Below are 13,581 nucleotides of genomic sequence, written 5' to 3' on the forward strand. Positions count from 1 at the left end.
TATTGTATGTATAACGATATTAAAAATTCTTTTGTAGGGCTTCCATATGAATTAATACCAGTGCATTCATGCTTTCCTACACAAATAAATATTTTTCCTAATAAATAAGGTATTTTATTCATATTAACAGTGTGAACTTCAACTTGTCTGATGGGACCTCTGTAATCTTGCCGTATACAGAAACAATAAAGATGGTTCTTAACTAATAACAAATATGAAAATACATTTATTTCCCTTTCACAATGGGATTATCCGTTTCTCAATCAATTTTCCTTCCATTCTGGCCACATATCTTTGGAGTCCTATATCTCCAGTAATATTACCTGTTCATGAAGAGGACTGAAATGTAATTTACATTTAACAGTTCTCATTTTGCTGGGATTTTATGTCTTTGTAAACTAATGTATTGTAAGACCTAGAGACAAAACGTCAGTGCACACAAATGGAAGGGAGCACATTTTGCAGTTAACATAAAAACATTTGCAATACAAAGGCAAGGACACCAGCACAAAGGGTACGATGCTGTGCTTTCAAGAAAAGCAACCATTTTGCAGAACTCCGACCCACTTTCATAGTTTACCAAGAAATTTCATAAACGCTGTGGAAGTGCCAATGACAATGACAGCACAGGAATGTAGGAGGACTCTCTGTCTGTCTTAAATGTGCTCTCAAAGCGAGGTTCTGCAGGAGACAAGCTTGTGATTTGAGGCATGAACAGACAAAAAGTAGAGTTAAAAATAAACACTGAAGTTGAGTGCCCTGTAATCATAGTGAGGACAGAAAAATAAGTGAGCACAGAGAAATAGGCTCACAAAGCCACTGCGCTTCAGAATAAGTACTATTATTACTTATGGGAACAGGGAATAATGGAAGCTATTGCTTTTCTGAGATCACATTATATCCTTTTCCCCTGTGTCCTAAATAGAGCAAAACTTTCTTTTAAAAATATTTTTCTTTCGAGTTTTTAATTAAATTTTAGTTTTCTGCTATGTATTATGAGATATCAAAAACATTATTATTAAAATCAGAGAGCACTAGCATATAAATGTCCATATTTTATTACTTCCTATTAACAATGAGAGAATGTAAAACCAACACAATCAGAAACTTTGAAACACTGAGACACCAGGTGACAGGACAGTCAAAATAATAAAGAAGTTAGGAGTGTATAAAGGTTTTGAATGCAAGAGCTGTATCATAAGAACAGCTGAATAGTTTAATAATGAAGGAACATTATGGTTTTAGATGCCTATTTAGGATTTTATCACCTTTAAATGAAGTACAAAATGAATTCCCCATTGGCTATGTACCTGCTTTAGGAAGCTTGCTTTTGTGATTGTGTAACACACATATCGGAGGATCCACTTTTATGTGCTGGAACGACGACGCAAAACTTGCCAAAAACAAGGCAAAAGGAGTGTAATGCGATCATCTGTGCTGACTACCTGTTCGAGTACTGTTGCAATTAAACATAAACAGTATGCTTGAGAAGAAGACAACTTTTGGAAACTGGGAAAAAGCAGAAATTGAAATACTTGAAATGAGAATCCAAAAAGGAAATGTCATTTTACGTGGGATTTGGTCCCTCCTTCTGGAGCTGAATTGCCTAATGGAACATGTTTCTAAAATACTAAGTAGTGCTGACACATGTTTAAAGTTTTGAAGAGTATCCCGACATTAAGCTGAAGCATTGGTGGGTTTCTGCGCAGGTCAGTGAAGGGCTGGAGGCTGCCTGTGGTCTAGTGGATGGGCTCTAATCCAACCCGTGGTGGGTGGTTAATTATTACACAGAGTGGCTTCAGCAAGAGACACTACAAGAATCCCAGTCCAAAACTCCACACAACACTATTGTCAGGGTACTCTTGTGTGAGAAGTCAGGAGAAGTGGCCTTTTGCACGTCCTGGGGAGATGGATCTGGGGTGGGTGAGACACTCTGTGCTTTGGGTGCGTAGTTTGCTTCCCAATTTCACAAGAAATCTGGGGGTTGCAGCTTTTGGGGGGTTTGACATTTTTTAATCCCAATACAGGTTATAAATGTTTTTGGTATTTCAAATGAAGTTTAATAGATGAGGGAGAAAATTCCTAAAAAATGCTGCTCATAACATCAGCGAGCAAGAAATTGCACTCAAGTCATGGTGACTATTGGAGCACCAGAAATCTTAAAAAAAAAAAAGATGCCTGATTTATTCTGGACCAGCATGAGTGGTATTTTCAGTACTGAAATATCCAAAAGTAAAAACTGCAGGAGGGACATGCAAAGAATAAAGAGCAAGTAAAACATGAAGGACCTGGAGCTACCAGTTGTTAACATGAGTTTGATGCTATGCTGTCTGAGCAGAATGCACCTCTAAATACTGGTTTTCATTTGACTCACTGAGAAGCACATTTTGTGACAGACTGGTAATTGACTGGATAGTGCAGTTTATTCTCCATAAGAATGTGAGTTGATATGAGACTAACCCACCATTAAGCATTTGCTTGTCAGCTCAAACAGGCTTTTATTTAATACTTTTATTCAAAAGAGGGAGTAAATAAATAATGACAGGTGAAAAAAGCCCTCCTATGGTAAAACCTAAAAATTAAAACTCCAGTGGATGCTAAGACATTCATTTTTTCATGGCGTTAAAATACAATGGGCATATTCACCATTGCTCTTTTAGCACTGTAAATTCATCTATGTCTGAACACAAAGGTAAAATCCTTAACACCCGTATTTAATGAGTTTGTCCCCTTGTTTATTTTAAACCTGTAACATTTCTAAAGAGGTCTGTCCTGGCAGCCTGTGGCAGTGGGGAAGGAGTTGCTAAAACCATTCTGTTTGCGAACAGAAAATACACAATTCAAAACAGAAAGTGTCATAATTGTTCTAAAGCAAGAGCTGCACTCAGCCTGTCATGAGTCAATGCCAAAGCCATTTTTGTAGCCACTATTCGAGGGAGAAGAGAAGACAACTTAATTAAACTCTGCCTTTGCTGAGGACGTCAGAAAAGCTACTGACAGAGTGTGCATGCTAACTGCAATCATGCATCCTGCCATCACCACTGACAAGGAAAAAAAGCAATAAAAGCAAGTGGCTGCTGTCACGCAGGTTGCTGTGGAAGAGAGGCTTGAGAAGCTGTTGCTTTGTCCATTCAGTACAACGTTTTTGCATTTTTAGCAACAACCTCTAATATCTACAAGTCAGAATAATTATTTCTATGGTGGGGCATTGGAGACTTGTCACGCTGCACTGTTCAAAGTCAGAAGTCAAGGTGCAAAACAAGATCAATAAAAATCATTAGGAGATGTTGAACTGTCCTTTGATTTTGATCCATGGTGAAATTTGCTGGTTTGGTTTTTTCTCCCCCTGAAGTCAAGGTGTTTAAAATTAAATAGAAATGGCATTTTTCACCTCACTGTGGTGGCTAGGACTTTAAGAGAACTAGTAGCAAAGTATCTATAATAAAATCATGAGAACTGGGAACTCTTTGGTGAGGTCATGTACTCATCCTGTTCGTTTGTGTTTTATTATTTTGCTGTATTATCTTGCCATTCCCTTTCTCTTTCATGTGGGAAGAAAAAGGTGTGCATGGGGTGTAAAGGGTAAGAGTAATTGCTGGTCTGTTGACCTGTATCACTGCAGTGGGAGTTAAATACATAATGTATCCAGGGCACCTGCGGAGAGGCAGCATCAGTCTTCTGCTGGTGTTTCTGGGCATTGCTGGTCGCTCCTGCTTTCTAGCAGACAGTAAAAAAAAAAAAGAAAAAGTGTGGTCAAGAAGGATTTGAGAAACTCGTTTGTAAAGCATCTGAAGCTGAGACTGTTCCTGTAATATTATTAAGTGACAATGGGTAGATAAAATGCCATAGAAATACAGGGACTAGTGGATTTCTCTTCTCTGCTTGCTGCTGAGGTGTCTTAAAAAGGACCTGAAAGAGTCATTTATCTTTCTGCAAGGAGAAGAGATAAATTCCTTGCCTGACAGGATTGTCTGCTTCGTCTCGGAGATATTTACCTTGAGGCTGTATGGAGTAGTCTTTTTGACTATTGCTTATTATGACTTGCATTGAGATTAATGAGTCATTTCATACAACTCCATCACTAAATCTACGTTGCTTTTTGGCTAAGATCAAAGAAATACCATGTCTCATTGTCCAGTTCCCCCAGTTTTTTCAGCACTGTTCAGCTAAAACATTTAGTCGTTATTTACTTTGATTTGTAGATTCAAAGTGCTGTGATATATATTAACTAAATATTATGATCAAGGACTAATATCATAGAATCATAGAATGCTTTGGGTTGGAAAGGACCTTGAGACATCATCTAGCCCAACCCCCCTGCAGTGAAAAAAAAAATGCATAATTAAATTACTTGTCAAGAGCAAAAGTTTTAATCTTGCTAAGGACAGGTAAGCACTTAAGGTAGAAAAGATGTTCTTAGGAGGGTGGGTAAATAAGGTTCTAATAATCTGCAGGAAAAAGGTAAAATGAAAGTTTCAGTTGCTACATTTCATGGGAAAAAAAAGACTTTTTTTTTTTGCCATTTATTAGTCTACAGAGATCTGGTTTGCACAATGAAAATATTAGTTAGTATCACATTATTAGTAGTAAATTACAGTTTTCAATTAAACATTCACATGAAAGAGCCATATTTTGGGACAGTTTTGTTCAGTTCTCTGACCAATGAATCCATTAAAACTGTATACAAGTGAGATATAACACGTGACTAGGATCCTCTGGTCTCATGCTATAATAGTTATTATTTTGCTGTGTTTGGACTTGAGTGAAAAAATAAATGGGGGATCCATACCCTGTCTCATCACACATAGCCTGAAATGCTAGCAGAAATGCATAGGTATCCACCAAAATATTTTCATTCAGATATAATTTTGGATAGCTGGTAAAGCAGGGTTAACTTTAAATAATGCTTTTGGTGAAAACATAGTCAAATGATTGTGCAATTTCTTGTTAAAAAGTAGATTTTATTTGTGAATTTAGAAAAAAATGAATAGAATGAGTATAAAGAACAACTTTGAAAGTCACTTCTAAGTTTCCCATTTTTCCCTTGAAGCAGTGGATGTAAACAGCTGGTGATAGTGAGTTGACTGTACTTTGCCTTCCTATGATACTTCTTTGAGCTAGAAGTGATAATAAAGAATCATTTATTCATGATTCTTTGGGTGTAGACACAGTTTCTCAAAATACTAATACTTTTCCTGTAAATACTTTTTAAAAGTCTAGTTTTAATAATTTTTTAAAATATTCTTCTTTAGTCTTTTAGGATGCCATTTTAACGTGTAAAGCAAGTATGTTTAAAATTGTCTATTTGGAAGTGCACATTGAAAGCATGCGTTGATAGGAATAGTGCTTGTGTATGAGGAGCTCAATTTTAATTTTTAAATTATGAAAATATTTTTGAGTTGCCTGATGAAGTTGATTGAGACGGTACATTCAAAGAAAATACAGTTTATTCTGTTTATAAATTTTAAAAATATTTGTTTCTGAGTATTCTTATGTAAAGACAAACTTTTGCTAATGTAAAAATACATGGAAAGCAAAATTTGCAATTAAAAGAAAAAAAAAGTTATAATGTGCTTACATGTTGATCATCAAATGTTTATGTTATTTATTTCCATGCCTCAGAAGTCTTACAGTGTTAATATTTTTAGTAACAGTTTTTATAATATTTACAGTTTAATTTATATTTTTTGATTTAGATGGGTTTATTGTTTAATATGATTTTGTAATTTGGATATTCAAGAAAAACTTAACATTTTCATAATCATTTCATGGAACTGAGCCTCTATAGAAAACTTCAGAGGACTCCAGTCAGAGGCAGTTTTGTTTATTAGTGTTTCTTTCCACCTCCCCTTAGGATACTGTAAGAAACCCAGCATGACTGATCGTGAGAGCAATTATACACAAATTCAAGAAGGATTTTCTTTCTGGCCATAGGGTTGCATGGAAGTACTTTCTGTCTTCCTTAGAAGTTCACCTGTTTGTTTTATTATATATCTGTCTCGAAGTCTTTATGATTTTAGTTCATTATTGCGGAGCTAAGCATTATACAACACAGATGCTTTTAATGCCAATGTCCCCACGAGTTTCTGTACTGGCTGCCTGGAGTTGGGCCTAATAGTTTATGTTTAACAATATTAATACCTAAATCACATAGAGGTAGTGCTGTTGATTTTTGTAAGATGCATTGTTCTCTTCCTCAGCACTGAACCAGTTCTGCAGCAGCTTAATTTGTGATTTGGTAAGGCACCATCCTTGAGATGAATCATAAAGTTTTGGCTTGGCAGCCCCTGCCCAATTCTTGGCAATTTTCATAAATGCGGAGTATTAAACAGGGTAGCTTAACTGTTCAGCTACCTGAATTTCCCATATACTTTTAACCTACTAAGAGTTTTTTCAGGCTTTCTCCTCTGTTGAAGGAGGGTTATGTCTTGCCCTGACTGTGGGTGTTATTCCCTGGGGGGTGGGAGAGGGCAGGTGAATTGTATCCGCTTCTAGATTGGTAAAATATTTTGGGAACTCTTCAGATGGGACTGTTACAAAATATTATAACAGATAAGTTTATCACTTTCGGTAGAGAGTGAAAGGAGACAGACTTTTTCCTCCAAGTGTCCTTAAAACTTATGTGAGCTATAGTAAGTTACTAAGACGTATGAAATGAGTAGTGTTTTTTAAATGTTTTTTTAGTTTCTGTAAGGCTCTATGCTTGTTGCTGAAGTCTAAAATTTTTTGCCGGGCTTAGTCTGGCTTAAGTCTTTTGACTATGTGTCTTTGGGGTGTTCTTTTTTTCTGTGTTTTACCTGTGTTAATTATAATGAAGGGTGCTGGAGGGAGAGAACAGGTCACGCGACTGGCCTAATAATACTCTGCGGCGAGATTTTTCTCCATCTCCATAAGGACCCATCCTGTTGTAGTACTTTTAAGACGGCGATGCTGCTTCACCAAACTTCCTCCTACAGTGAGAGAAGTAGGGATAACTTGGAAAAAGTTTTGAGGCTAGTGACAAAATATGTTTGTCTTTCAGATCCCCAGCTCAAGGGTATAGTGACCAGGTTATATTGCAGGCAAGGCTACTACTTGCAAATGCACCCCGATGGAAGTCTCGATGGAACCAAGGATGACAGCAGTAATTCTAGTAAGTGACTGCCCCAGGGGAATGTCTTAATCGCACACGCAGATTGCATCGCTCGAGTGCGTACGCGCAGACACAGTGTTAATGCCTTTGGAGGGTTTCTGAATGTGTTTTGTCGAAAGGAGGAGGATTCTGTCCATTCGAAGCCTAATGACCGCCCGCACAGCTCGTGTGTTGGCCTAAATATGTTCCCCTTGAAGGGGAAGGCACAAGTGCCGATGGACCTCAGGGGTGAGATATTTAGGCCAATGGTTGCCTTCTGGTAATTTTATAAAAATGGTAAAATTATATTAAAAATATTTTTGTAAAAGCCATATATTTAACATAATTTGCTTATCTGCAAATAAGTAACAAAAAAAAAAAAAAAATCGAAACAAAAATTCCTTGAAAAATCTGATCATATAGGCCCTGATTCAGCCAAGTAAGTAAGTGTATATCTAACTATCAAAGGCCTGCTTAAAACACATGCTGAAGTACCTTGCTGAATTGGGGCTAAAGGTCCTGCAGTCCCTACACCAGCAAGAGTTCCAATGAATTTATGAGAACTTCTGCCAGTAGGGACTGCAATAGTGGCAGTTTTACAAAATATTTAAAAAAAAAAAAAAGTGGTCTTGAAAGGCGGTATGGGTTGCTGCTTTGGTACTCTTTTCCTATGATGCTGCCACGTATTTTCATTCAATGAGCATATATATGTTTGATAACGTCAGCTGCAAATGATAATTAAGCAAACCTATTCTTACTCTAGAAACAGTTGATTTTTAATTTTCTGTTTAGCAGAGAGTATTTGTATTTTGTTTATCTTAATGATAATGGCATATTTAAGTAACATTTCTGTGTGATCTTGAGGTCTATTTTTAAGCATTTTTAATACAAAAGATTTATCTTCTTATTATGCATGTATGAATAAGCCTTTAGTTTCCTCAAAAATGTTGGAATTAGGGTATAGAAATTAAGGGATTTGAGGTTTCTGCTTTACTTTGGTTAGGTCCCTGTTTTATCTATTAATGCACGGCTGTCATTTTTAACACATTTCATCAACAGATAGCATGATCATCTTTTATTGTTCTATTTTTGGTTTAGAATTGAGAAAAATAGTTATTAATCTATTTTGATGTGTATTCCTCTACTTGTTTTCCAAGTGTTTCCCCCTCCCCCCACCCCCCATCTCTATCCTTGTTTCTTTTCTTCCCTCAGTGTGTCCCTCTCTCATGCCCACTTCTGTACCGGACTAGATACTAAGACCTTGTACAGACAAGATCATTATTGCTTTTTGTAGAAGCTTTGCCTGTATGAGGTCCAAGAAATGTGTCTTAGAGTGCGAGCGTGTATCTCTCCCTCTCCTTCTCTCTCTGCCCATCTCTCTTATTTTGAGCTTCAGTGAGGAGGTGTGCATGACTGCAACAATTTTGGAATGTTTTAATGTTATTTCTGGGTTTTTTTTTTTTAATCTTAGAACTGTATGGATTTTGAATCTTTGCAAAACTAGACCATAGTGCCTTACTTTCGTCTTTTTGCTGTTGTCAGCTTTACAAAACTTCCTTTTTTTTGCTTACTATGTCATTTTCCCTTTCTCTCCCCTCTTCCCTGCCTTTCTGGATTTCCATCTGTCTGCCCTTCTCTCTTATTCTTGTTCCAAAATGCAGAATGAGTATTCTATATTATAAATATTCTGAAATACGGAACTTGTCCAAACTCAACCAAATAGCAGATAGCAGTATTGTGTATTTTGGATAAATACTGTTAGATAATATTGTGTTTTACTTCAACATGATTTTTAGGCTAAAAGGAGATTTTCCATAAAGGATCCTTTTATGTCTTTTACTGGTGTGATCCACTATTTGTTTCTTTACCAGTCCAATTTTGCAATATTGTTTAGTAAAGACAGTTTAGACCATAAGGATGTAAAATTAATGTGTTTGCCAGGAAAGCATAAAATCTCCACCTTAAATTTCACTAGTATGTATGTGTGAACACTATACTAAGAGCTGAAAAGATTGATTCATTTGGTATATTCATGAATATATGAATATGTGTCTGTTTCTTTTGTGCTGTCAGTCTTTCTCCTCAGTTCTTTTTCCTTTCCACTGTTTCCTTCCATTTCCTGTTGAACTTTTTGTTTCCTATTGCTTTTCTTTATTGCAGCATATTTTGGTTTTCCGTTTCTCTTTTAAATTAGAACAATAATTTTCTCATGGATGGAATTCCTAATATTTTGATCTTTTATTTTGTCAGCTCCTTACCATGATAATTTCTGCCTAAGGCTTACCGGTAAATAAGTTTTGGCAGCTGCCAGAGGGGGGAAATCCTGCTTCTGACCATGGAGCTTGCAGGCTGCCTGTTTAATTTACCCAGTGGGTGAAGGGATGGACATGTATTAGCTGTCAACAGGACAGATAGTACGCTTACCTTGATAGTGAGGATGACTTCCATTTGAAGTGTGCTTCATAAAAATGGAGGAAATACAGACTGCTGAAGGGTGTGCATCTCTGCCAGCCTTCGACCCATCCTCTGCACTATTCACGGTCCCTGAAGCCGGTGAGAGAGTCCTCCTCATGCACTGACCGTCTGAGTAGCTAGGTGTCGGAGAAACCAGAGTGAGTGAGTAGCGAGGGGCAGAGAAGTGATTTCTTTTTTGTCTTCAGCAAGGAAACTGTTTGAAGCTTAGTCATGCTGCTACTTTCTGTGCTGTTGCAATTTACTCTGTGTCAAGCAGTTAGAGGAGTGCTTAAAGTTAAAAATCCCTCAAGTGCATATATAGTTTTGTACTCATTTTATATGTATGTCAGTAAACATAAGTTACACACTGTTGGAGTCACAGTGTTACAGAGAGGTAGCGCAAAGTAAGATTGAGATGTAGTCCGTTCAAATTGACTGGTTCTGTTCACACCCATTTTTTGTTTGTCTTTAAAGCTTCTTGGTAGTGTCTTTAATGTGACTTTTTGCTTCTATCTGAAGTCAAAATGAGTTTACCAGTGGTTTTGGTCAGCTGCTATAGTGCAAGCCATTGTCCCGGCTTGCCCTGAGGAAAGGCTAGAGTCTGCAGAGATAGATGGCAAGATTTTTAATGTATCGCTGTGCACAAACCCTTGCATGAAAAAGGAAGAAAGATGTGACTACTTGTAATTGCATTCCTGAACGTACTTTCGTCTGCTCATGTTGGTGTCAATGCTATTAGAAACCAACCTAAATAGGCTGAATGGGTTTCAGTTCATTGTTTTAATTTCTTTTTAAATCTTTTCCAAGTTAGTGATGTTTTGTGACAGAGTATGAATTAATGCACCTATTGGTTAATGGTGCTGAGTTTCCTGAAATCACATCACCAGACCAAGGCTATTAGCTTAAACTATCTTGTGTGTACAGTCTGTATTTTTTTGCCAAACTCTCAGCAGTATGTGGAAAGAGGCTTTATTACATTGCTTTTCTTGTTTTAGCTGGTTCTCTCTTTTTCCTTCCTCTAATGCCTTACAGTTTCTGGTTTGTTTTTGTGGCTTGCTTGTAGTGAAAGCAGGAGTGACTATGGTTAAAGCTGTAGGTTTGGTTACTGAGGTCCTACTCAGCACAGCTGTCCCTCTCTAGCTTGAATTTTCCTGGATTTTAGAACGGTCCTCAGCATTACTTGGTGCGAATGGAACTGGCTACAGTGTTGTCCATGGGACTCATCATTATTAATTAGGAAAAACAAGCTCCTATGCAGAAACTGTAAAGAAATAGAAGAGATTTCCACGTTGTGCTTGTGGTAACAAGCTTTGCATTCCCTTCCCCCCCATCAACCTCCCCACCCAAAACAGCTCATTTTCAGGCTTCGGTCTATCTTCAAAGTTTTGTCTCATGAATGAAGGGTAGGTTTAGTAGGAAGACTAATTAATTTGGGAAACAGGCAATTCTGATTCTTTAATTTCTGAGATTGAAACCCTGAATCTCTCAGCCCTATGGCTTATTTTGATTCACCTGAAGAGTATAACTCAGCCAACAACCACTGAAAAAATTCAACATGAATTATGTTACTTTCCTTGATGGGTGATAAACCTGATTTTAACACTCAAATGTTGCTATTTGTGTCCCTTATGAAATTACCGTCATGTTTAAAACAGACTAAAAGAGCATTACTCATTTGTAGCCTTATTTCATAAACTGATAAATGCCAAAATTACCCAAGCAACTTTGATTTGGCTGTGCTATGCACATCTCTTGCTTAATTATGCAGCAACATGCTTTACTTCCTTCATGGCACTTGGTAGCTGGTACAGTTGCTGTTCAAGATATCATGCAACCATTTAATATTCCTTTATTTTCATCTTTTAATGCATGCTTCTAAATCTCTATTTATATCTTTGAAATTGAATATGGAAGTATTAACGTTTTAATGTCTTTCTAAAGTACCTACCACTATCATATTTTGGTTTGAAGATATTAATAAAATAATCTTCATAGCTCCCTTGTAAGGTAAAGAAGATAATTAGAAATAAAGCACATGAAGACTAAAAAACAACACCTGCAATGCTGTTAAATTTGGATTACTGAATGTTAAATTTGGATTACTGAACTGAAATATTTGCAGTCTGATTTTTGCACTCTTTTTTACTGCAGTTTGTCTTCAAAGCATTACACAGGCATTTAGTCATCTATTTACACCACCTTTGGGAGTTAGGTAAGCCTGTTTCTCCCACCAGTATAATCTTCCTCAGTGTGACAGGATCAATGGAGGCCATGTTCAGCCATACTAAAAAGTACGTTTCAGTTATGTCTTGTGTAACATCAGGCAGGTAGAATGGGTTTGCTCCACAAGAAGTGGATGGAAGGATCTCTGAATACCAACCTCCCTGCACTCATTGTCAATCTAAAAGATGTTCTGATGGAGTCGTCATTTTTGCCCGTAGGCCTGCAGATGGGACTAAATTAAATAAATAGTTGCCTTGATCTGATTGCAGATTTGGTGCTGTGGGAAGTTTTGCTAACAGGCACCAGCGTAGTGCACACACAGAACAGACAGCAGGTTTATAAACCTTGAGCAGTTCGTCTCTAGCAAGCTTCCTGAGAAAAACAGTGATCTGTAATAGCAGTTTTCTTGTAGCTACAAGTCAGTCATACCTAAACAGACTTTCACAAGGATATGGAAATACCTGATTTCAGGCATTTCCGATTTCAAGTTAATAGACTGTGGTGGTACGACATAAAAAAAGGAAAAAGAAATCTGGTGGTTTTGTGTTTCGCTCAAGGAAGGAGTTATTACTTATCAAAAAATGGACTTTAGCTAAAACTTTCGTAGGATTAGAATCCAACTCAAATTTGTTCCTGCAAATTCCCTCCATGACACATAAAACAATAACTTTTTTCATGCTGGTTGTTCCTGTTAACTGCCTCCTTCCCCCATTTTCTGGTCTTGTGTGTGGTGGGAGTAGGCTTGCAGGCTTAGGAAAAGGAAAAGAAACCATTTGCTTTACAGGTTTATGTGCACAGGCTCAGCGTTGACAAGGAGAAGGGGTTTTCCTCGCACCATTTTTGCCAGTTGGTTCACTTGATTTCCCTGATGTTCCCACATCTTATTTACAGTTGGATTTGCCAGGCTGTATACTTAAGCGTGCAGCATGGGACCACTGAGCACCGGGCAGAATTATATTTCCTGGGCTGTTCCAGGGTGCTCCCTCTCTCAACTCATCTGTGGACTCACCCGGCTGGGTTTAGGTACATAAAGGTGTTCAGGGACCTCACTCCCACTTAGTTTTAGGTTTGCATCATTGTCTTAAAGATAGAGGGAAGCTGGGGACATGGTTCTTTTTCACACCCCCCTCAGGTAAGGGCCTAGCTTTGGCTGTGCAGACCTGAAATGCCAGCAAACTCTGGAAGGCTTTCTGCTTTTCTCAAGGCAGGTTCTTATTAGAGTGGGAGATAGCACAGGTGAATCCTAGGAAGGTTTGAAATGTGTAATTGGGCACAGAAGGCCTGCTCACTAGAGTACTGCACAGCCAGGTTCTGGAGGAAATTGAATTTCCTTTGGCCAGCTTCAGAGCATGTAAAAACCACATGCTGTGCCTTCCCGGTGCATGTTTTGCTGACCTCAATATGAAGCACAGTGCTGAGCATTTATCAATCAATAATTGAATGTAGACTGGCCTCCCTAGTTTCACCCAAGTCTGAAAGATCTTGTGGAAGTTACTGAATATTCTGTCTGTGCAGAATTACAGCATTTCAGATCACAGTCTAAAATTTAATGGTCTTAGACTAATTACAGGAGCTATGACAATCTCTGATTAAAACTTGGTGGCAGTAAAAGATACATTATATGCCCTCCTCAGTGCTTTCTAAATTCACCAGCAACTATATGCTGCTCTAGTAATTTTATAGGTTGTATAAAAGACTGCCATGTTACAGGGCTCTAATTCTCCTTCAATGGTGGTTTTTTTTCTAGCTTTGCTGCTTTATTTTTACTGGTAATATAGCAAATTATATCTACG

At 37.6% G+C, this 13,581-nt stretch overlaps 1 protein-coding gene across 4 annotated transcripts in view; it reads left to right on the plus strand.

Moving 5' to 3' along the window:
* The window catches only part of FGF14 (fibroblast growth factor 14), a 412,338-nt gene that overhangs the window by 301,211 nt on the left and 97,546 nt on the right, over positions 1 to 13,581 (plus strand). For 2 of the 4 annotated variants that reach the window (XM_075715928.1, XM_075715934.1), the window contains exon 2: positions 7,022 to 7,132. The exons of 1 other annotated variant lie outside the window; for it this stretch is intronic. In XM_075715928.1, coding sequence (XP_075572043.1) covers positions 7,022 to 7,132 — 111 coding nt within the window. Of the gene's footprint in view, positions 1 to 2,717; positions 2,734 to 7,021; positions 7,133 to 13,581 lie in introns of those variants that run through there. One more of the 4 variants, XM_075715942.1, reaches the window with a different exon arrangement.

Source organism: Pelecanus crispus, chromosome 1 (genome assembly GCF_030463565.1).
Source record: "Pelecanus crispus isolate bPelCri1 chromosome 1, bPelCri1.pri, whole genome shotgun sequence".
NCBI classification, from domain to species: domain Eukaryota; kingdom Metazoa; phylum Chordata; class Aves; order Pelecaniformes; family Pelecanidae; genus Pelecanus; species Pelecanus crispus.